Below are 23,636 nucleotides of genomic sequence, written 5' to 3' on the forward strand. Positions count from 1 at the left end.
GGAGATGATACACTAATAATATAAAAGTGACAAAAATCTAAAAGCTTCTTTTATCAGTATCACAACGTGGAGGTTATTGTCCAGGAGCCTTCTGGCCCAGGGAGAAAAAGTGTCTCTGAGTCAGTTTGTGCAGCTCTTCAGGACCCTGGATCAGAAGGTTGAAGAGGCTCCTGCCAGGATCTTCCTTGACCTCTTTAATCCCCTTGAGTCCACAATCCAGGGAGGGCGGGGGGCAGCCGATGCCCTTCTGCGGTGTCTTCATGACCCTCTGCAAGGCTTTTCTGTCCTTGGCCGTGCAGCCAGCGTACCAAGCTGTCCTGCCGGACGCCAGCACGAATTCCTCTGTGGAGCAGGAGAACATCTGCAGCAGATTCCCCCCCAGGGGGCATTTGCTCAGCAGTCCTAAGCTGTGCCGCCTCTGCTGCACTCTGCAGCTGTGTTGGTGTGCCATCGAGGACATCCGCTACAAGCACGCCCAGGACCCTCTAGTGGACCAGGGTCTACTCTCAGGTCCATCACCATCTCCTTGGTTTTGCTCGTGTTGGAGCTGAACACCAGGCGACGAGTCCCCGACCCTCCTCGATGGAAACGATCTCATTGCCGTCAGAGATGAGACCCACCGATGTTGTGTCATCAGCGAATTTCACGATGACGTTGGAATCACATTGGGAAGCACTCCCCTGTGTCCAAAGTGAAGAGGAAGGGGCTCAGCACACAGCCCTGAGGGGTCACTGTCGGAGGTCAGTCCCTCAGGAAGCTCCTGGTCAGGAGAGGGGTAGAGGAGAGTCACAGAGCACAGAAACACACACAAAAAATATGATGCACAATCACTTCAGCGGGGCCGGAGGTCATTATGCAGCTCCGAGGGCGGCGAGACCTGTAAATAAATAGAGGGGGGGGGGGGAGAAGCAGAAAAACTACACAAGAATCAGCATAACTAGTCTGCTTGATGAGGAGAGGAAAGGAGGAGAGGAGAGGAGAGGAGAGGAGAGGAGAGGAGAGGAGAGGAGAGGAGAGGAGAGGAGAGGAGAGGAAACCATGACCCAGTGGAGTGACAGAGGCCTGTCAGGTGATCATGGTTCTGGACCCCTGCAGCCTTGGCCAATAACAGCATAGCTAAGATGTGACCTAATGATTAGACGACCCCCTAAGTATGATAATTTGTCTGTCTATGATAGTAACTGGAACTACAGAATTAGTAACAATAAGCTTTTTCAAAGAGGAGGTTTTGAGTCTGATCTTAAAAGTAGCGATGGAGTCAGCCTCCCGTACCTGGACAGGGAGCTGGTTCCATAGCAGAGGGCCTGGACAGGGAGCTGGTTCCATAGCAGGGGGCCTGGACAGGGAGCTGGTTCCATAGCAGGGGGGCCTGGACAGGGAGCTGGTTCCATAGCAGGGGGGCCTGGACAGGGAGCTGGTTCCATAGCAGGGGGCCTGGACAGGGAGCTGGTTCCATAGCAGGGGGGCCTGGACAGGGAGCTGGTTCCATAGCAGGGGGGCCTGGACAGGGAGCTGGTTCCATAGCATGAGGGCCTGGACAGGGAGCTGGTCCCATAGCAGGGGGGCCTGGTAGCTAAATGCTCGGCCCCCCATTCTAAGTAGACCAGCATTCTGAGAGCGGAGCGGTCTATTGGGCTGATAAGGTATCACTAGCTCCTCCAGGTAGGATGGAGCTAGGCCTCTGAGGACCTTGTAGGTCAAAAGAAGGGTTTTAAAAATTATTCTAAATTTAACGGGCAGCCAATGAAGCGACGCCAGTACAGGAGTTATGTGATCTCTTTTGTCAATACCTGTCAGAACTCTGGCTGCAGCATTTTGGATCAGCTGGAGGCTTCTTAAAGAGTTGTTTGGACCCCCTGATAATAAGGAGTTACAGTAGTCCAGCCTGGAAGTAACAAATGCATGGACTAACTTTTCAGCATCAGGCCGCATCAGTAGCTTCCTGATCTTTGAGATGTTCCTCAAGTGAAAAAAGGCACTTCTAGAGACTAATTTAATGTGTGAGTTGAAGGAGAGATTTTGATCAAAAGTTACTCCTAGATTCCTCACAGAGAGACTAGATGCTAATGAGATACCATCTAGAGTGATCATGTGATCTAATCTATCCCTGAGAGTTTCAGGACCAAACACCATGACCTCAGTTTTTCCTGGGTTAAGGAGGAGGAAATTTGAAGACATCCAGGACTTTATGTCTTTAAGACAGGTCTGAAGCTTCACTAACTTCTCTGTCTCCTCGGGTTTCATGGATAAATAGAGCTGAGTGTCATCAGCATAACAATGAAAATTTATCCCATGCTGCCGAATAATGTTCCCTAAGGGAAGCATGTACAATGTGAAGAGGATTGGTCCGAGTACAGAACCTTGAGGAACTCCATGGCTAACCCTACTGTATGAGGAGGGAACACCATGGACATGGGCAAACTGGTATCTATCAGATAAGTATGATCTAAACCAGTCTAGTGCTGTCCCTTTAATCCCAATCACATGTTCCAGTCTATGTAACAGGATGCTGTGATCAACTGGATCAAAAGCAGCACTGAGGTCCAGCAGAACCAGCATAGAGACCAGTCCATGATCTGAAGCTATGAGAAGATCATTAGTGACTTTAAGAAGTGCTGTTTCTGTGCTGTGGTGAGCTCTAAAGCCTGACTGAAACATCTCAAACAGACTGTTCCTCTGCAGGTGCTCCAGTAACTGAGTCACCACCACCTTCTCTAGAACTTTAGAGATCAAAGGAAGGTTGGATATTGGCCTATAATTTGCTAATACGTCAGGATCCAGTGATGGTTTTTTAAGCAACATCTTAATCACTGCCACCTTGTAGGACCGGGGTCCATAACCTGACACTAAAGAACCATTGATCTGGTCCAGGATAGAACTGCCTATCAAAGGTAGAACATCCTTCAACAGGTGTGTTGGGATGGGATCTAAAGGACACGTGGTGGACTGGGATTTCTGAATTAGCGATGACGCCTCAGAAAAATATATAGGGCTGAAGGAGTTTAAGGGCTCGTTGGAGAACCTGTATGTTCCCACAGTCGGCACATCTGGTGATGGTCCAGGTGTTGGGATGGCCTGGTTGGCTTTCTCTCTGATAGCTAGAACTTTATCAGTGAAGAAGCTCATGAAGTCTTCACCACTCAGGGAAGAAGGGATACGTGGATCTAAAACACTGTGACTCTTGGTTAATTTGGCCACAGTGCTGAAGAGAAACCTGGGGTTGTTCTTATTTTCCTTAATGAAAGAAGAAAAATAAGCTGTTCTAGCCTTGCGGAGGGCCTTTTTGTAAACTAATAGACAGTCTTTCCAGGCTACATGATAGCTGTCTGTTTTACAAGAATGCCACTTCCTTTCCAGTCTTCACACTTTCTGCTTGAGGGTCCTGATATGTGAATTATACCAGGGGGCACACCTCCTCTGATTTACTATTTTCTTTTTCAGGGGAGCAACAGAATCAAGCGTGATTCTCAGTGAGGTTGCTGCACCTTCAGCAATAGAGTCAACCTCAGCAGGGCTCAGATTATAATGATTGATCCCTGGGGAAACACACGGTGGTCCTGGGATCAGCACAGGGATCACTTCCTTAAACTTAGCTACAGCATTATCTGAAAGACATCTGCCATAGTCAGACTGAGCTCTGAGCATAGAAGAATCCTTAATCATAAATGTAAAAGTGATCAAAGAATGGTCTGACAGGAGTGGGTTCTGAGGGAACACTGACACATGTTCTACCTCAACACCATAAATCAGGACTAGATCTAGGGTGTGGTTAAAGCTGTGAGTTGGTTGGTTTATCTGCTGGAGGAAACCAACTGACTCAAGTAATGAAATGAAGCCATTTCTAAAGCTGTCGTTTATAACGTCCATATGGATATTAAAGTCTCCAATGATAATGACTTTTTCCGTTCTAAGGACCAAGTCAGATAAGAAGTCAGAGAACTCAGACAGGAACTCTGAATGTGGCCCAGCAGGGGGCCGATATACAACTGCAAACAGAAGTGGCTTTTCTGTCCTCCAGTTCAGATGAGTGATGCCAAGAGTCAGGCTTTCAAATGAACTGAAGCCATGTTTTGGTCTAGGATTAATTAATAACTTGGAGTGATAGATTGCTGCCACTCCCCCTCCTCGACCAGTAACATGTGGAATATGATAATTAAGATGGGTAGGAGGAGTAGATTCATTTAAGCTCACATACTCCTCCTGAAGCCAGGTCTCAGTGAGACAGAATAAATCAATGTGATGATCCGCTATCAGGTCGTGCACTAACAGGGATTTACACAAAAGAGATCTAATATTTAACAGTCCACACTTAATTGTGATATTAGTTTCTCCAACTTGTGCTTCAGTATTAATTTTAATAAGATTTTGGTGATTGACCGCTCCCCTGCTCTGTGCTTGGTGAACTTTTAACCGTGGAACAGAGACTACCTCTATAGTGTTAAATATGTTATTGTTGGTGGATGAGGGTTCTAAGGAAGCAGCAGAGAGGTGTGTAAGACCACAACTCTGCATCCTGGTCTGGACCCTGGATTGTCAGGTCACTTTGGGTGACCAGATTACTAGAAATGAGAGAAGCGCCATCTCGAGTGGGATGGACACCGTCTCTCCTAATCAGACCAGGTTTTCCCCAGAAGGTGCTCCAATTGTCTATAAAGGCCACCTGGTTTTCGGGGCACCACCGTGACAGCGACGAAGCGACGACATGCGGCTAAACATCTCCTCGCTGGCCAGATTGGGGAGGGGACCAGAGAATGCTACGGAGTCCGACATCGTTTTTGCGTAGTTACACACCGACTTCAAGTTAATTTTAGTGACCTCCGACTGACGAAGCCGGGTGTCGTTGGCTCCGACGTGAATAATAACTTTACCAAATTTACGATTACGTCTCGCCAGCAGCCATAAATTGGCTTCTATGTCGCCCGCTCCGGCCCCCGGAATGCACCTAACTATGGTCGCTGGAGTCTCCAATTACCAGGGTCAGTTTCTCAGCGGGTGTGTCGCCGAGTGGGGAAAAGCGGTAGCCACGGGAAGCGGGTGGTGGGGCACCGTGGGCCTTTGTTTGGGGCTACGCTTCCTACGAACCGTCACCCAGCCGCCCTGGCTAGCCGGCTGCTCGGCTGCTGCCGGGGGACCGCTAGCTGTAGCTACGCTAGGCGGCTCCGCAGCAGCTAGCTTCTCCTGGCTACCTGACGCAACTCGAGCTAACTCCAAACTGCGGAACCGCGTCTCAAGCTCGCTAAGTCTCGCCTCCATAGCCATAAATAAACTACACTTTCTGCACCTATTCCCTTCACTAAGGGAGGCAGAGGAGTAACTAAACATTTCGCACTCTGAACAGACAAAGACACCGGGTGAAACAGACGGTGAGGCCATGCTAACGCTAGTGATCGGCGAAGCCCTGTATTTGTTTAATATGGGTTGTTTCTCACTGTTGTTATCGGGTGACTAGAATGTCTCAAGTGTTCAAAAGTTTAAATAAAGTGAATACAACACACCAAGTGTTCAATATTAAGTGAATACGGCACCCCGTGCACAATGCAACCAACGAACGATAGAAGAGACAGGAAGTGACGCAATACTCACGCAACCAATCAGGGTGACGCCCTGAGGGGTCACTGTCGGAGGTCAGTCCCTCAGGAAGCTCCTGGTCCAGTGGCAGGTGAGGGTGACGCCCTGAGGGGTCACTGTCGGAGGTCAGTCCCTCAGGAAGCTCCTGGTCCAGTGGCAGGTGAGGGTGACGCCCTGAGGGGTCACTGTTGGAGGTCAGTCCCTCAGGAAGCTCCTGGTCCAGTGGCAGGTGAGGGTGACGCCCTGAGGGGTCACTGTCGGAGGTCAGTCCCTCAGGAAGCTCCTGGTCCAGTGGTGAGGGTGAGGGTGACGCAAGGTTCCTGATGGTGCCCAACTGAAACCAACAAAAAGTGTCCTGACATTACTGCCCAGTTTCTCCCCATGGAGATCGGTGGGGATCAGCTGTTGACCGATTGTCCATGTGGGCAACTGATGCTGGTCAGTTCCCAGGGAGGCAGGACTTGAGAGGGTGCAGAACCAGCCTCTCAAAACCCTTCATGACCACCGAGGTCAGTGCCACTGGTCTGTAGTCGTTCAGGCTGCTTGCAGTGTTTTTTAGGGACGGTATGATGGTGGCTGCTGTTCGGCAGGATGGGATGGTGGCCTGTGTCAGGGAGGTGTTAGAGATCTGTGTTAGGACCCCTGACAACTGGTCCGCACAGGCCTTCAGCACCCACTGTCCCTTTGTGTGGGTTTCCAGCTTTCCGGACCCCTCTCACCTCCTGCAGCGCTAGCAGGTGGGTGCTGGAGGGCTGTATGGCCGGAGGAGCAGGGGGTGACCTCTGCCTCCAAGTGGGTAAGAAAGATGTTTAATTCCTCCGCCAGCGAGGCGTCAACGTCTGCTACATCTTGTAGCTTGTGAGGTTCCTATGGGTTTGTAAGCTAGCACGCTGAGCAGGTGATCAGACATGCCCAGATGGGGGAGGGGTCTCGGTCTGTACGCCTCCTTCAGGTTTGAGCAGATCCGATCCAGTGTGTTACTAACTCTGGTGGATCATATTGCACAAACTGGCAAAACTGTTCAAACAGGCCTGATTAAAGACACCTAAAAGCCTTCCCGTTAGCTCTCTGGGCAGATCAAATGGCCTGAACATAAGAGTCACCACCTCTAGCTCAGGAGAACAGTGAGTCTTTCTAACTCTGCTGTTTGTGCACCAACCTTGATGAGTCCCCCTCCGCTGGTCTTGCCGGACCTGCCGGTTCCGTCGCAGCCGCGTTAGCTGTATTGCTTCGTCTGTTTTATGGACGATAGATCTGGCGTTAGATACTTGGCAGCGCTGGTCTGGGAGGCTGCTTCCTTAGCCTGGCTAGCAGGCTAGCTCTTTATCCTTGCTTTTCTCTTGCTTTTGTACGCACTGTGCACTGCCTCCCAGGCACAGCACCAATCCAGGGAGGGCCTTGTGGGCTTGCTGCCTCTGGAGGTACGTTGGGCCGATGCTGGAGGTGCGAATCCAATGCAACTCTGCACTGGTGCATGCGAGTTTGAAGCCGTTCTCACAGATTGTCTGCGAAGATGATGATCCAACTTGTCTGGGAGGTTGTTTACACTGTTGAATCGATGGATGAACTTGGTTATTTCAGGCTGCTATTGGCTCCAAAGCGCTGGACATGGCGAGAGAGGAGGAAGACCAAAACTTTGTGAAGTTTGGTTCGGACGTGTTGACATTAGCCGTGTTAGCCATTCTCATCACAGCGCCCATTGGAGCACTGGGTATTGGACTGGCAGGACCCCGCCTCTTGGACCGCCAGGTCAAAGGTCAGAACACCTTTTCTTTTCTTTTCTTTTCTTTTCTTTTCTTTTCTTTTCTTTTTAATGTCACCTTCATTCTCTCATCAAAAGAACACAGAAAGGGATCTTTTTGATTGCACCTCCCCTCCACCAAGGAGTTAGGTGTCAGTTGTCCGTCTGTCTTGGACCTTTGATCTTCCAAAGATAGATTTCTACTGTACTGTGGGGGTTAGCCGCAGGAAGCTAGCTGCCGACAGAGTTCTGAGCTCTCAGGATCTTCGTTTCTAGTTTGTCTCTTTGATCAGTTCACTTTTAAGATGCTCATAAGCTTTTCAAACTCTGTGAGGTAAAAAGAGTTGAGATTTTCTTGCGTCTTATGTAATGATGTCATGTCACTTCACAGGAGATGAGCCAGAGGGCGGAGCCTCAACCTCGAGCAGCGATGGGATTGGTCAAGAGAGAGCTGTGACCCTGGAGAGCAAACTCTGATGAGACCATCAGAACTGGTCACTGATCATAATAAAGATGAAAAGATCCTGTTGTCATGTTAATAATTCTGTCATGTCATCATACAAAATAAATCCATTAATCAACACCAATCCCATCATCACCCTTTGCTCCTTCCGGCCGAGGAAAACCAGCTCGGGGGTCTTTCTGCGTCAAAAGGGAACGTTTTCATTAGTATTATTTTTATTATTGTACGGACGAGGAAACCTGGTGAGGGGTGCATCTTCAGCACACACTTCCTCTTGTCACATTTCCGACCACACTGTGGCCTTTGACAAGTTTCACACCCGAGAAGCACCATGACAACCATTCTGTAGTCCAGCTCCATGTTCCTCAGGAGGACACTGACCTGCACCGTTCCAGCCAGTCCACAAAGACCTGCTGCTTTATTTATGTCTTACTGGTGTCTCAGGAACTATTCAGGATTGGATCCAGAGGATCAGGCTCCAGCTCCTGCTGATGGTTTCTGTTCTCTCTACGTTTTTTCTGATGGTTTCTGTTCTCTGTAAGTTTTTTCTGATGGTTTCTATTCTCTGTAAGTTTTTTCTGATGGTTTCTGTTCTCTGCAACATTCTTCGAAAGGTTTCTGTAACTTCAAACCTGTTTAAGGGCACTTTTTTTAATGTTGGGGGACCCGTTGGAACATCATGTGACAGGGATGAGAAGCTTTGATCTAACTGTCTAAATGTGGGTGGAGTCACACCCCCTCAACAGGAAATTGATGCGATGTGTCCGCCTGTAGTCAAGCGGTGGTGAAGGGTTAGGCTGCAGGTGCCATGGAGGCAATGCTGCTTCTGCTCCGTGAGTACAGGTGATCCACAACAGTGGGGGGTGAAGTCGCCGGTTGAACTGATCAGTCTTCTTGTTATTTCAGTGTTGCTGAGAATCCAAACATCTGAGAACAGTCAGAAAGGTACGTCTGTTGAGGAAGGTTCTTCCTGAGTATTGATGGTGATGCCGGCCGTGAACAGAACACCAAAGAGGAACTTTGCTCATTGCAGTAGCTCAAAGAGACTCGTACCTCTGATAATGTTAGGGTTAGCATGGCGACAGGGCCGCTATCATCGCCTTATCAAAGTGATAAGAACAAGTTTAAGAACACGACCAAGTTGGTGACCTAGGTGGTCCAAGGTTGGTCATGTGACTCAGACGAGACTTTTCTTTTCTGTAATGTTTATTTCATTAAGTTGTGGTTAAGAAGAACAACATAACAAAGAAGATCATTTTAACGCTAACAGGAAGCCAAATGTTGACGAGTTTCCAAGTCGTCAATTGGAAAACACGTCATGTTGTTGGTTGAGGTTTGTTAGCTTAGCACTGTGAGCTGACAGCCACCATGCCTTGGTTTCCTGCCCCCCCACAGCCTCTCTGCTAGTTTCTCCCCGCAGGACTCAGTTCTTCGAGTATGAGAAGATCTTTGTGAGCTGTGAATGCTTCAGCTCCAGTGAATGGAAGGTGTGGAGATACACAAACAGGTTAGCACCAGCGTCAGGCTACACGGCTCCCTCTCAAACTGCTGCTGCACCTCGTTCCAAATGATGATGCAAAAGAGATTTTTCTCTGATTTGACTATCGTCAACATCAAAGACATCGTCATCATCTCTAAGCTGCCAATTCAGATGTGACTGACCAAACCTCCCAATGATAACTTTTGAACAAAACTGAAAAACTGCTCCAAATGATTCCGCGTAGCAGAGTTCAAACATTTTATTGTTGTCAAGAACCGAAAATTGTCATTTGTTAAATTACACGATTAGAGAATCAAAAGCTCTTTCACTCAAAAACATCTTAACAGGTCACGTTCCGGTTTAACACGACTCCTTATTTGATTGAACTTTGGAGTTTTTGGAGAGTTTCTGCTTGAATGTCTTGATCAGGGGTGGGCAAATCCAGTCCTCGAGGTCCAGATCCAAGCCAGACTTTCTGTCCTACAGGTAAACACCTTCACCTGGGGCTCCATTTACCTTGGTGGAAGCGGTTTCTCCCTGGTAGGATGCAAAACCTTGGCTGGATTCCGGCCTTCATGGATTGGACTTGCCCACCAGAGGAGGTCAAATCCAGTCCTTGAGGGTCGGGATTTGCATCCTACCAGGCAGGAAATGCTTTCACCAGGTAAATGGAGCCCCAGGTGAAGGTGTTGACCTGTAGGACAGAAAGTCTGGCTTGGATCCGGCCCTCGAGGACTGGATTTGCCCACCCCTGGTCTTGATGTTAGAACGGCCTCCCAGAGCTGCTGTTTGGACCTGACCGGCCTGCCGCCTCTTCAACCCACTATTGCCTTGTTCCCCAGTGACCGGTTTCTGTCCCGGTGCGGCTCTGACTGGGGCAACCCAACGTCCTCTGGGTGTGAGCTGAATGTGGTGAAACCGTCTGACACTGGCGTGTACTGGTGTGAGTCCAGATACAGAGACAGCAGCAACATGGTCAACATCACCGTCACCCGTGAGTCCACATGCATCTCCTCTTCTTTCTGTCATCATCATCTCATCGTTAGCATTGTATTTTTTGTCATCAGTGGGTCAGTCGGACGCTGAGCTGGTCCAGACTCCAGAACTTGTGTGTCTGTGGTGCCCCACCTTCACCACTAGGGCGCCCAGTTAGCACATTGGACAGTAATGAGACACCTGTCCAGAGAGGAGACGCTAACCTTCAACTGATGTTCTCCAGGTTCTTTGGTGGTTCTGCAGAGTCCTGTCGAACCTGTGATGGAGCACGATGATGTGACCCTGCACTGTAAAAACAACCACTCCGGCCCCAGCTCTGCAGACTTTTTAAAACACAACAACGATCTTGTGGGGACCTCCTCTACAGGTCACATGACCATCCGTAATTTCTCCAAGTCTGATGAAGGTGCTTATAAATGCCGGGACAGCAAACACGGAGAGTCTCCGCCCACCTGGCTTCTGATACACGGTGACCTTCTGCTCTTTTAAAAAATTCTTTATTCTTGTATCAGAATCATTTTGGAACCGTGAATAAATGATGTCGAGAGAAATGTTCAGGGTCAAAGGCACCAAAGAGAGAATTCAGTCATGAAAATCCCCCTTTTTGGAACCAAACCAAACAGCTGTTTTAGGTTGTGAGGTGTCCTTGGAAGAGAACCTCAGGGTTCGATGGTCTACCACATGCTGTTGTGTGTCCCCAGATTCTTCGAGTCCCGCCACGCTGACCGTCAGACCCAGCTCCTCTCAGGTGTTTGAGTTCCATAACCTGTCCTTCAGCTGTGAGACCAGCAGCCGCTCTCGTGTCTGGAAGGTGGTCAGAGCCATCGGAATCAACAGCTCTGAAGAAAGGTTCCGCTTAGAAACCTGTGGAACAACCTGGGGGGATCCCACCCCGCACGGCTGTCTGATCCATACGTCCAAAAAATTTGACAGTGGGATCTACTGGTGTGAATCAACTATGAGCCAGCGGAGCAACTCCGTCCGTGTCAACATATACAGTAAGAGACCCAGGAGTCGTACCTACGTCCGACCCCTGACCTACAGGTGAAGGACAGAGATACTGGAACCCTGGGAACCCTCTAAGGTCTTGCTGCTTTCAGGCAACACGAAGCCACAAAACTTGACCCGACTCTTCCGGTGTTGTGGTCCTGGTTGCAGATAAAGAGGTGATCCTGGTTGGGCTGATCCATCCCGTGGGAACCGGAGAGAACGTCACTCTGCTCTGTAAAGCCAAGATCCCCCCCCCCAGAGTCACAGCTGTGTTCTATAAAAACAACACCATCATTGGCTCAGGTGACTCTGCAACAATGACTCTGCACCACGTTTCCCAGGATGATGAAGGCCACTACAGGTGCCAACTCAGTGGCCTTGGGAACTCCTCATCCAGCTTGCTCTTAGTCAGAGGTACAGTTGACCTGACCTGATCCGGGACCTGATCTGATCCGGGACCTGACCTGTGACCTGACCTGATCCGGGACCTGATCTGATCCGGGACCTGACCTGTGACCTGACCTGATCCGGGACCTGATCTGTGACCTGACCTGATCCGGGACCTGACCTGTGACCTGACCTGATCCGGGACCTGATCTGATCCGGGACCTGACCTGTGACCTGACCTGATCCATGACCTGATCTGTGACCTGACCTGATCCGTGACCTGATCTGTGACCTGACCTGATCCGGGACCTGATCTGATCCGGGATCTTACCTGATCCGGGACCTGACCTGATCCATGACCTGATCTGTGACCTGACCTGATCCATGATCTGACCTGTGACCTGACCTGATCCGTGACCTGACCTGATCCATGATCTGATCTGTGACCTGACCTGATCCGTGACCTGATCTGTGACCTGACCTGATCCGGGACCTGATCTGATCCGGGATCTTACCTGATCCGGGACCTGACCTGATCCATGATCTGATCTGTGACCTGACCTGACCTGTGACCTGACCTGATCCGTGACCTGATCTGTGACCTGACCTGACCTGTGACCTGACCTTATCCGGGACCTGACCTGATCCATGACCTGACCTGTGACCTGATCTGTGACCTGACCTGATCCATGACCTGATCCATGACCTGACCTGATCCATGACCTGACCTGTGACCTGACCTGATCCGGGACCTGACCTGATCCATGACCTGACCCCATCCATGACCTGATCTGTGACCTGACCTGTGACCTGACCTGATCCATGACCTGACCTGACCTGTGACCTGACCTGATCCATGACCTGACCTGATCCGTGACCTGACCTGATCCATGACCTGACCTAATCCCTGACCTGACCTGATCCGTGACCTGACCTGATCCTTGACCTGACCTGATCCATGACCTGATCTGATCCATGACCTGATCTGTGACCTGACCTGACCTGTGACCTGACCTGATCCATGACCTGACCTGATCCGTGACCTGACCTGACCTGTGACCTGACCTGATCCATGACCTGACCTGATCCGTGACCTGACCTGATCCGTGACCTGACCTAATCCCTGACCTGACCTGATCCTTGACCTGATCTGATCCATGACCTGATCTGATCCATGACCTGATCTGATCCATGACCTGATCTGTGACCTGACCTGATCCGTGACCTGACCTGATCCGTGACCTGACCTGATCCTTGACCTGACCTGATCCATGACCTGATCTGATCCATGACCTAATCCGTGACCTGACCTAATCCGTGACCTGACCTGATCCTTGACCTGACCTGATCCATGACCTGATCTGATCCATGACCTAATCCGTGACCTGACCTAATCCGTGACCTGACCTGACCTGTGACCTGACCTGATCCATGACCTGATCTGTGACCTGACCTGATCCATGACCTGACCTGATCCATGACCTGACCTGATCCGTGACCTGACCTGATCCATGACCTGATCTGTGACCTGACCTGATCCATGACCTGACCTGATCCGTGACCTGACCTGATCCTTGACCTGATCTGTGACCTGACCTGATCCGTGACCTGACCTGATCCATGACCTGACCTGATCCGTGACCTGACCTGATCCTTGACCTGACCACATTAGAAAAACTCATTTTTTGGACTCTCTTTGTGTGGACCTGGCCTGGTGTGAACTGGAACTGACTCGGTCCCGTAGGTTTGGTCAGCTTGGTGTGACCTCAGGCTAATTTCAGAGGCTATTATCATTATAAGTATTATATAATAATAATAATAATAATAATAATAATAATAATAATATAACCTTGTTTATTTCTTCATTCAGCTCCACAAGGTCCTCCCTCTGCCGCTCTGGTCCCGCACATGGTGATACACTTAGTGGTCTTCTGCCCATACTGCGTCTCCACTGTCCTCGTGCTGCTTTTATACCTGAGCAGGCTTAAAGGTAAAACACACCCCATGACATCACCTTTGCTCACATCAGTGCTAATCGTAGCATCGTGGCTAAAGAGAATTCAACTGGACTTTCTTTCATTTTGGGGAGATGTTTCTCCTCAGGTCCGAGAGGTTTCTTCAGTTTTAAACCAACTGGTGAATCCCAGAGTTCTATGAACTGTACTGCTTTGCTGAATGCTGTCCTTGGTGGTAATCAGCATCAGTAAAGGGGGGGGGGGGTCATCCTGGTCCTCATGGGATGGTGAGTGTGACCCATTGTGACCTTGGCTGGGGAGGGATCCCAGTACAGCACTGGGAGCAGCAGCTGGTGTCTCAGCCTCCTCTGTTCAGTGAAGCTTGTTCCAGTTGACCAAAGATCCTCCGGTTGTCTTCAGAGGAGTGTCCCACCTCTTCTGGGGGTAGGTGGGCATTGGGACAGGAGGTGGACATTGGGACAGGAGGTGGGCATTGGGACAGGAGGTGGACATTGGGACAGGAGGTGGACATTGGGACAGGAGGTGGACATTGGGACAGGAGGTGGACATTAAAACAGGAGGTGGACATTGGGACAGGAGGTGGACATTGGGACAGGAGGTGGACATTAAAACAGGAGGTGGGCATTGGGACAGGAGGTGGATATTGTATTACCAGCAACTACCACCACTGGCAGCATTCAGCAAAGCAGCACAGCTTATAGAACCCTGGGATTCCACCAGTTCCTTTTATAGAACTCTGGGGTTCCACCAGTTCCTTTTATAGAACTCTGGGGTTCCACCAGTTCCTTTTATAGAACTCTGGGATTCCACCAGTTCCTTTTATAGAACTCTGGGGTTCCACCAGTTCCTTTTATAGAACTCTGGGGTTCCACCAGTTCCTTTTATAGAACTCTGGGGTTCCACCAGTTCCTTTTATAGAACTCTGGGATTCCACCAGTTCCTTTTATAGAACTCTGGGGTTCCACCAGTTCCTTTTATAGAACTCTGGGGTTCCACCAGTTCCTTTTATAGAACTCTGGGATTCCACCAGTTCCTTTTATAGAACTCTGGGGTTCCACCAGTTCCTTTTATAGAACTCTGGGGTTCCACCAGTTCCTTTTATAGAACCCTGGGGTTCCACCAGTTCCTTTTATAGAACCCTGGGGTTCCACCAGTTCCTTTTATAGAACTCTGGGATTCCACCAGTTCCTTTTATAGAACTCTGGGATTCCACCAGTTCCTTTTATAGAACTCTGGGGTTCCACCAGTTCCTTTTATAGAACTCTGGGATTCCACCAGTTCCTTTTATAGAACTCTGGGGTTCCACCAGTTCCTTTTATAGAACTCTGGGATTCCACCAGTTCCTTTTATAGAACTCTGGGGTTCCACCAGTTCCTTTTATAGAACTCTGGGATTCCACCAGTTCCTTTTATAGAACTCTGGGATTCCACCAGTTCCTTTTATAGAACTCTGGGATTCCACCAGTTCCTTTTATAGAACTCTGGGGTTCCACCAGTTCCTTTATAGAACCCTGGGGTTCCACCAGTTCCTTTTGTAGAACTCTGGGGTTCCACCAGTTCCTTTTGTAGAACTCTGGGATTCCACCAGTTCCTTTTGTAGAACTCTGGGGTTCCACCAGTTCCTTTTGTAGAACTCTGGGGTTCCACCAGTTCCTTTTATAGAACTCTGGGGTTCCACCAGTTCCTTTTGTAGAACCCTGGGGTTCCACCAGTTCCTTTTGTAGAACCCTGGGGTTCCACCAGTTCCTTTTGTAGAACTCTGGGGTTCCACCAGTTCCTTTTGTAGAACTCTGGGGTTCCACCAGTTCCTTTTGTAGAACCCTGGGGTTCCACCAGTTCCTTTTGTAGAACTCTGGGGTTCCACCAGTTCCTTTTGTAGAACTCTGGGGTTCCACCAGTTTCTTTTGTAGAACTCTGGGGTTCCACCAGTTCCTTTAGAACTGAAGAAGCTTCTTGGATCAGAGCTGAAGCATCGTTCAAAAACTAACTGAAGTCAGATGAATTCTCTTAAGCTGAGATTCTTTTGGACCTGAACGAGTGAGAACATTAATTGACATAATTCTAGCATAAAGCTATGTGTGTTTGTTGTGGAAGGTTATCGTGTTAGCACTGCTATTAGCATTGAATGACTGAGGAGCTAACTCATTCGCTGATTGGTTATTCAGATATGTGATATAATTGTGTATCGACAGCAAATCAGCCCTCTGTTTCCATGACAACATCTTCAGCCAAAGAGGACGATGAGCAACTAAACAGAGACGATGATGCGACGGCTGACGGTACTATCGAGCACGAATTTTAGATTTGGTGGTGGAACATGTTGTGTTGTGAGTCACGTAAAGGAAGCGTGAACATTCATCTGGAATAAATGTCCCCATTTGATGGTTTTATCATGACAAACTCACAATGCTTCATTTCTTTCTTTTGGAGTAAAATAATAATGCCAATAACAACAGCAATATTAATAACAATAATAGGAGGAATGGCCTTTATTCTGAATTAGTTGTAATATTGTTTATTGAATATGATCCATTGTTATCGTTGTCGTCCTTACGTTTTAAATGATGAACCATAAGAACCATTTAGGTTCCAACCAGTTTAGAGTAAATGAAGTCGATGGAGAGACGGTGGTGAGGCCGCGCTGAAAGACGCACCTGGAGCTTCTCCTCAGGACGAAAAGACCCTGGTCCTCGACCCCTTCGTTCACAGGACCTGGTTCACACAGGACCTGGTTCACACAGGACCTGGTTCACACAGGACCTGGTTCTGGAGTGGTCTGTCCTCTCCTCCCCAACGTGGTCACGGCAGCTCCAACATGTCATTTTCTGCCAGGATTTGCTGAGTCTGTTTGTGCACCAGTGTCAACGCGCGGATGATGGTCCGTAGGATCGGGGTCGCCTCGTTCTGGCTCTGCACGCACACCAATTTCAGGAAGTACTGTCGGTCCGGGAGAGCAAAGAACACCATCTCTGCAGCCTGGCGGAGGAACCAGGGGTGGTGGGGGGCCAACGCCACTCTGTAGGCATCCCTGGCACATGAACATGCAAAGTCGCTGGGTTATTTTCCAACATGTGATTAATGGTTTCATCTCCTGGCACTGATCATGAAGACCAGGAGGACGGTCACATGACTCCAACACTGATGAGTACGATAAGAATCAAAACACTAAGATCACTTCATCCTGTGCAGCTGTTCCTATCTTCTGCAGGGGCTCCTATCTTCTGCAGCTGTTCCTATCTTCTGCAGGGGCTCTTATCTTCTGCAGGGGCTCCTATCTTCTGCAGCTGTTCCTATCTTCTGCAGGGGCTCCTATCTTCTGCAGCTGTTCCTATCTTCTGCAGGGGTTCCTATCTTCTGCAGGGGTTCCTATCTTCTGCAGGGGCTCCTATCTTCTGCAGCTGTTCCTATCTTCTGCAGGGGTTCCTATCTTCTGCAGCTGTTCCTATCTTCTGCAGGGGCTCCTATCTTCTGCAGGGGCTCCTATCTTCTGCAGGGGCTCCTATCTTCTGCAGGGGCTCCTATCTTCTGCAGGGGCTCCTATCTTCTGCAGCTGTTCCTATCTTCTGCAGGGGCTCTTATCTTCTGCAGGGGCTCCTATCTTCTGCAGCTGTTCCTATCTTCTGCAGGGGCTCCTATCTTCTGCAGCTGTTCCTATCTTCTGCAGGGGCTCCTATCTTCTGCAGGGGTTCCTATCTTCTGCAGGGGTTCCTATCTTCTGCAGGGGTTCCTATCTTCTGCAGGGGCTCCTATCTTCTGCAGGGGTTCCTATCTTCTGCAGGGGTTCCTATCTTCTGCAGGGGCTCCTATCTTCTGCAGGGGCTCCTATCTTCTGCAGGGGCTCCTATCTTCTGCAGGGGTTCCTATCTTCTGCAGGGGCTCCTATCTTCTGCAGCTGTTCCTATCTTCTGCAGGGGTTCCTATCTTCTGCAGGGGTTCCTATCTTCTGCAGGGGTTCCTATCTTCTGCAGGGGCTCCTATCTTCTGCAGGGGTTCCTATCTTCTGCAGGGGCTCCTATCTTCTGCAGGGGTTCCTATCTTCTGCAGGGGCTCCTATCTTCTGCAGGGGTTCCTATCTTCTGCAGGGGTTCCTATCTTCTGCAGGGGTCCTATCTTCTGCAGGGGTTCCTATCTTCTGCAGGGGCCTGCAGGGGCTCCTATCTTCTGCAGGGGTTCCTATCTTCTGCAGGGGTTCCTATCTTCTGCAGGGGCTCCTATCTTCTGCAGGGGCTCCTATCTTCTGCAGGGGCTCCTATCTTCTGCAGGGGTTCCTATCTTCTGCAGGGGTTCCTATCTTCTGCAGGGGCTCCTATCTTCTGCAGGGGTTCCTATCTTCTGCAGGGGCTCCTATCTTCTGCAGGGGTTCCTATCTTCTGCAGGGGCTCCTATCTTCTGCAGGGGCTCCTATCTTCTGCAGGGGCTCCTATCTTCTGCAGGGGTTCCTATCTTCTGCAGGGGCTCCTATCTTCTGCAGGGGTTCCTATCTTCTGCAGGGGCTCCTATCTTCTGCAGGGGCTCCTATCTTCTGCAGGGGTTCCTATCTTCTGCAGCTGTTCCTATCTTCTGCAGGGCTTCCTATCTTCTGCAGCTGTTCCTATCTTCTGCAGGGGTTCCTATCTTCTGCAGGGGTTCCTATCTTCTGCAGGGGTCCTATCTTCTGCAGGGTTCCTATCTTCTGCAGGGGTCCTATCTTCTGCAGGGGTTCCTATCTTCTGCAGGGGTCCTATCTTCTGCAGGGGGTCCTATCTTCTGCAGGGGTTCCTATCTTCTGCAGGGGCTCCTATCTTCTGCAGGGGTTCCTATCTTCTGCAGGGGTTCCTATCTTCTGCAGGGGCTCCTATCTTCTGCAGGGGTTCCTATCTTCTGCAGGGGCTCCTATCTTCTGCAGGGGCTCCTATCTTCTGCAGGGGTTCCTATCTTCTGCAGGGGCTCCTATCTTCTGCAGGGGTTCCTATCTTCTGCAGGGGCTCCTATCTTCTGCAGGGGCTCCTATCTTCTGCAGGGGTTCCTATCTTCTGCAGCTGTTCCTATCTTCTGCAGGGGCTCCTATCTTCTGCAGCTGTTCCTATCTTCTGCAGGGGTTCCTATCTTCTGCAGGGGTTCCTATCTTCTGCAGGGGTCCTATCTTCTGCAGGGGTTCCTATCTTCTGCAGGGGTCCTATCTTCTGCAGGGGTTCCTATCTTCTGCAGGGGTCCTATCTTCTGCAGGGGTTCCTATCTTCTGCAGGGGCTCCTATCTTCTGCAGGGGTTCCTATCTTCTGCAGGGGTTCCTATCTTCTGCAGGGGTTTTAAAGTCTCCCTGGCTGAAGCAGAAACTGCCACATGCCTGAAAGCTGCCACAATCTTCTCAGGACCAAATAGTCCCCAACAACCAGCCTCGCTGACGATGGCGCTGTTGACCTCACACCTGTAATCATGAAGTGCTTGGACAGAGTGGTTCCCCAGCACAGCACAGACGGTCTACCCCCACACTCGACCTCTGGGTGAACAGATCCACAGAGGAGAGCTGATGAGCTTCCTGGAGCAACAGCAGAGCACTTCAGGGCTCTCCTCTCAACAGTTTCCTCCTTCAGCAGCATCTTAAGACCAAAGATGCTTCCTGAATATCTTTTATCATTCTAAGGGAAAATTCAAAGAAAACCTTAAGATTGGAGGAATCCTAAGATCTTTCTTGGAATGATGTCAAGAAAAGCAACTTAAGTCTCTGGACTCTGTGAATACGGGTCACAGACAAAAACTTGGCATTAAACACCACCAAAACAAAGGAGCTCATTGTGGACTTCAGGAGGAACAGAACTGAGCCCCCCCATGCCCCCCATGATCTCCAAAGATCTCTCCTGGACAGACACCATCTCAGTTCCTGAGAGTCATCAGGAAGATGCTGCTGGCCTTTGACTGCTCATCCACTGAAAGCTGCTGACATCCTGGGTTTGTGCTTACTGGGTTTTGACAATAACAACCATAAAGCCAGTCAATATAAATGGGTTAAGAGTGATTCTTTCTGTCTTTAAGAGAGTGAGGACCCAGACTGCTCTGGCCCGTGCTTGGACCGCCGCTGCTGTTAGCTAAGGGCTCTCTTCGTGCTATTTTCTGACCTTATCGCCACTGTCTTGTTCCATTTCCTGACTCCAGATATGTTCGGCCGTTAAGATTAACAAGCTACATTTAGATGATCCAGAAACATCCCTCTTCTGTTGCCTGATGCTGCGATTGGGCCCTAAATGCACCAAGCGGTTTACCTGCTCAGCTCTCCAGGTGTTCTCTGATGTCCATGAATGTCCGGACCTTCAGCCAAACCCTCCAGCAGCAGTTTGAGCCACAGCAGAGACCGATGAAGCCTCAGTAGCGTCCTGCAGCCTGAATTTGTTCGATGGGAGAAGTTAACCACTTCCTCTTTTAACTCTGTTTCCACCATGGATCGAACAGTACGATACGCCTTGAGGAGGAGAACATTAGCAGCAGAGGAGACTTGACAGTCTGTGTTTCTGAAATAGCCTTCAGCCTCACCTCACGTCTCCCCTCAGCCCCGGTGCTGTGTCTGATTGACTGCTCACGGAGAAGAGTGACCTTTTCCTTCACTTTCTGAGAGAAAAAACTGACCACTGAGCCCAGAGAGTCCATGAAGCTGGAGAAGAAAAATCCCTCAGTCACTCAAAAGTGTTAGCATTTTCAGTTAGCAGCTCCTGAGTTTTGCATCACTGAGTTCATACTTCAGCAGCTGATCCCAGCTCTGTAGGTATGGTTCCAGCAGGATGTCATTGCTGTCTTCCATACTCAGCTTTAAATTCTCCAGCAGAAGCCAGGCCTGAAACGATTGGCCAGGACACTCGTTCGGCTGCCAAGCTTCATCTGACTCCACCCAGTCTGGAGGAGCCAGTGGATTCTGCTGAAACAAAAGAAAACTGGCCTGTTTTAGGTTTTGTGTCAGTTGCTTACCACAGACATGACTAGCTTGTTGGTACCATGCGAGAGCGAAAACATGGTTGCCAGGCAGCGCCACAGTCTCCATCACCTGCCTGAGCTGTCAGCAAAAATCCTCATTTAGGGTAGAGCACTTGCCATTTTTAAACACTTGAACTGAAAATGAGCTCAATTTTTGTTAAAAAAGGAAATTAAGATGTCTAAATACACAATAAGCACCTGATTGAGCAAGTCAGAGTCTGAGGAAACTTACGTAGCCGTGAATTGCTGATGAAGAAGAGCAGAGCCAACATGGCTGCCAGCAGCAGGAATGCATGAAATCTTCTCTTTCTGAGGAAGACCATGGTAACAACAACACAGCAAACCTAACCCACGACACACTCACATCACCTTAGGTACCCTCGTGAGGCCAACGGTGCAAGTGCAAAAATCTGGTTCATCAGTGAGTCAGAAATGAAGAAGGACATCGAAAAAAGGGAGAACTTCCTTTGCCTCAGCTGAAATCTTTTTCTATTCTTTCTGGGGTTAAAGGTCATTGCTCACACCCACTGATTATGATCACATACCAGGAAAGGACATTTGTACTCGACCTTCGTCCCTTTTCATTGTACTTCATCAAACATTAGCCACAAGGTGAGTTCAATGGCTGCATTAATGTTGGGACAGGCCAGTGTTGGTGGTGAGTTCACGTCTGTACGAACAGTAGAACAGTCTGGAGTCAGTGTTAAGTTCAATGTCTACGTTGTCAGTAGGATAGTGTTGGGACAGCGGTGAGTTCACTGTCTGTAGCAACAATAGGACGGTCTGGAGTTGGTGATGAGTTCACTGTCTGTAATAACACTAGGATGACCTCCTGTGGGTGATGCGTTCACCGTACATAATAACAGTCGGACGGTCTGGAGCTGGTGATGCGTTCACCGTCTATAATAACAGTCGGACAGTCTGGAGCTGGTGATGCGTTCACCGTACATAATAACAGTCGGACGGTCTGGAGCTGGTGATGCGTTCACCGTCTATAATAACAGTCGGACGGTCTGGAGCTGGTGATGCGTTCACCGTACATAATAACAGTCGGACGGTCTGGAGCTGGTGATGCGTTCACCGTACATAATAACAGTCGGACGGTCTGGAGCTGTTGATGCGTTCACCGTCTATAATAACAGTCGGACGGTCTGGAGCTGTTGATGCGTTCACCGTCTATAATAACAGTCGGACGGTCTGGAGCTGGTGATGCGTTCACCGTCTATAATAACAGTCGGACGGTCTGGAGCTGGTGATGCGTTCACCGTCTATAATAACAGTCGGACGGTCTGGAGCTGGTGATGCGTTCACCGTCTATAATAACAGTCGGACGGTCTGGAGCTGGTGATGCGTTCACCGTCTATAATAACAGTCGGACGGTCTTGAGCTGTTGATGCGTTCACCGTCTATAATAACAGTCGGACGGTCTGGAGCTGTTGATGCGTTCACCGTCTATAATAACAGTCGGACGGTCTGGAGCTGGTGATGCGTTCACCGTCTATAATAACAGTCGGACGGTCTGGAGCTGTTGATGCGTTCACCGTCTATAATAACAGTCGGACGGTCTGGAGCTGTTGATGCGTTCACCGTCTATAATAACAGTCGGACGGTCTGGAGCTGGTGATGCGTTCACCGTCTATAATAACAGTCGGACGGTCTGGAGCTGTTGATGCGTTCACCGTCTATAATAACAGTCGGACGGTCTGGAGCTGGTGATGCGTTCACCGTCTATAATAACAGTCGGACGGTCTGGAGCTGGTGATGCGTTCACCGTCTATAATAACAGTCGGACGGTCTGGAGCTGTTGATGCGTTCACCGTCTATAATAACAGTCGGACGGTCTGGAGCTGGTGATGCGTTCACCGTCTATAATAACAGTCGGACGGTCTGGAGCTGGTGATGCGTTCACCGTCTATAATAACAGTCGGACGGTCTGGAGCTGGTGATGCGTTCACCGTCTATAATAACAGTCGGACGGTCTGGAGCTGGTGATGCGTTCACCGTCTATAATAACAGTCGGACGGTCTGGAGCTGGTGATGCGTTCACCGTCTATAATAACAGTCGGACGGTCTGGAGCTGTTGATGCGTTCACCGTCTATAATAACAGTCGGACGGTCTGGAGCTGGTGATGCGTTCACCGTCTATAATAACAGTCGGACGGTCTGGAGCTGGTGATGTGTTCACTGTCTATAATAACCACCCATGGCAAACAGGTCCTAGGTGAGGGACCAGAAAAAGTGTAGCCCAGGACCCCCTAATGATGAGTAGCAATATTGGTTCCAAGTTTCCCTTGCCCGGATGCGGGTCACCGAGGCCCCCTCCTGGCCTGGGGACGGGGCACATTGGCGAGCGCCTGGTGTCCGGACCTCTGCCCATGGAGTCCGGCCGGGCACAGCCCGAAGAGGCTACATGGGACCCCCTTCCCGTGGGCTCACCACCTGCAGGAGGGGCCAGGGGGGGTGGGTGCATTGTGTGCTGGGTAGCGGCCGAAGGCAGGGACCTTGGTTTGATCCCCGGCTGCAGAAACTGGCTCTAGGGACATGGAATGTCACCTCTCTGGTGGGAAAGGAGCCTGAGCTGGTGCGTGATATTGAGAAGTTCCGACTAGATATAGTCGGCCTCACCTCGACGCATAGCAAGGGCTCTGGAACCAGTCTTCTCGAGAGGGGTTGGACTCTCTACCACTCTGGAGGAGCCGATGGTGAGAGGCGACGGGCAGGGGTGGCAATTCTGGTTGCTCCCCAGCTCAGTGCCTGGATATTGGAGTTTACTCCGGTGAATGAGCCCAATTAGATCCACGTATCCCTTCCTCCCTGAGTGGTGAAGACTTCATGAGCTTCTTCACTGATAAAGTTCTAGCTATCAGAGAGAAAGCTAACCAGGCCATCCCAACAACTGGACCATCACCAGATGTGCTGACTGTAGGAACATACAGGGTCTCCAACGAGCCCTTAAACTCCTTCAGCCCTATATATTTTTCTGAGGCGTCATCGCTAATTCAGAAATCCAAGACCACCGCGTGTCCTTTAGATCCTATCCCAACACACCTGTTGAAGGATGTTCTACCATTGATAGGCAGTTCTATCCTGGACCAG

At 49.8% G+C, this 23,636-nt stretch overlaps 3 protein-coding genes across 8 annotated transcripts in view; 2 read left to right on the forward strand and 1 right to left on the reverse strand.

The window, feature by feature from the left end:
* The window catches only part of LOC101062214 (sodium/hydrogen exchanger 9B2-like), a 12,430-nt gene extending 4,534 nt beyond the window's left edge, over positions 1-7,896 (forward strand). For 4 of the 5 annotated variants that reach the window (XM_029840484.1, XM_029840483.1, XM_029840480.1 and 1 more), the window contains 2 exons: positions 7,150-7,324; positions 7,701-7,896. In XM_029840484.1, coding sequence (XP_029696344.1) covers positions 7,150-7,324; positions 7,701-7,786 — 261 coding nt within the window. In that variant the 3' untranslated portion in view covers positions 7,787-7,896. The remainder of the gene's footprint in view (positions 1-7,149; positions 7,325-7,700) is intronic. The other variant, XM_029840482.1, reaches the window with a different exon arrangement.
* Positions 7,897-8,079: 183 nt separating this feature from the next.
* On the forward strand, positions 8,080-16,004 carry LOC101062440 (Fc receptor-like protein 5). Of its 2 annotated transcripts, XM_011618404.2 has the most exons (10): positions 8,080-8,309; positions 8,519-8,605; positions 8,679-8,717; positions 9,168-9,279; positions 10,095-10,246; positions 10,472-10,717; positions 10,950-11,246; positions 11,407-11,652; positions 13,496-13,615; positions 15,793-16,004. In XM_011618404.2, exons 2-10 carry the CDS (start codon positions 8,581-8,583, stop codon positions 15,900-15,902), a joined length of 1,347 nt encoding a protein of 448 aa, XP_011616706.2. In that variant the 5' UTR covers positions 8,080-8,309; positions 8,519-8,580; the 3' UTR covers positions 15,903-16,004. The 2 variants fall into 2 exon arrangements, with proteins under 2 accessions (XP_011616706.2, XP_011616707.2); XM_011618405.2 differs by lacking the exon at positions 8,080-8,309 and having other exon boundaries at positions 8,353-8,605; positions 9,180-9,279.
* A 395-nt stretch (positions 16,005-16,399) lies between these two features.
* Positions 16,400-20,912, reverse strand: LOC115250587 (ceramide-1-phosphate transfer protein-like). The gene is made up of 6 exons (XM_029839558.1): positions 20,773-20,912; positions 20,561-20,619; positions 20,309-20,484; positions 20,106-20,223; positions 19,838-20,034; positions 16,400-16,628 (listed from the first exon to the last, which is right to left on the reverse strand). The coding sequence occupies exons 1-6, from the start codon at positions 20,861-20,863 to the stop codon at positions 16,400-16,402; spliced, it is 870 nt and encodes a 289-aa protein (XP_029695418.1). The 5' UTR covers positions 20,864-20,912.
* Between the last annotated feature and the right edge of the window lie 2,724 nt (positions 20,913-23,636).

The sequence above is a fragment of the Takifugu rubripes genome, chromosome 8, assembly GCF_901000725.2.
Source record: "Takifugu rubripes chromosome 8, fTakRub1.2, whole genome shotgun sequence".
NCBI classification, from domain to species: domain Eukaryota; kingdom Metazoa; phylum Chordata; class Actinopteri; order Tetraodontiformes; family Tetraodontidae; genus Takifugu; species Takifugu rubripes.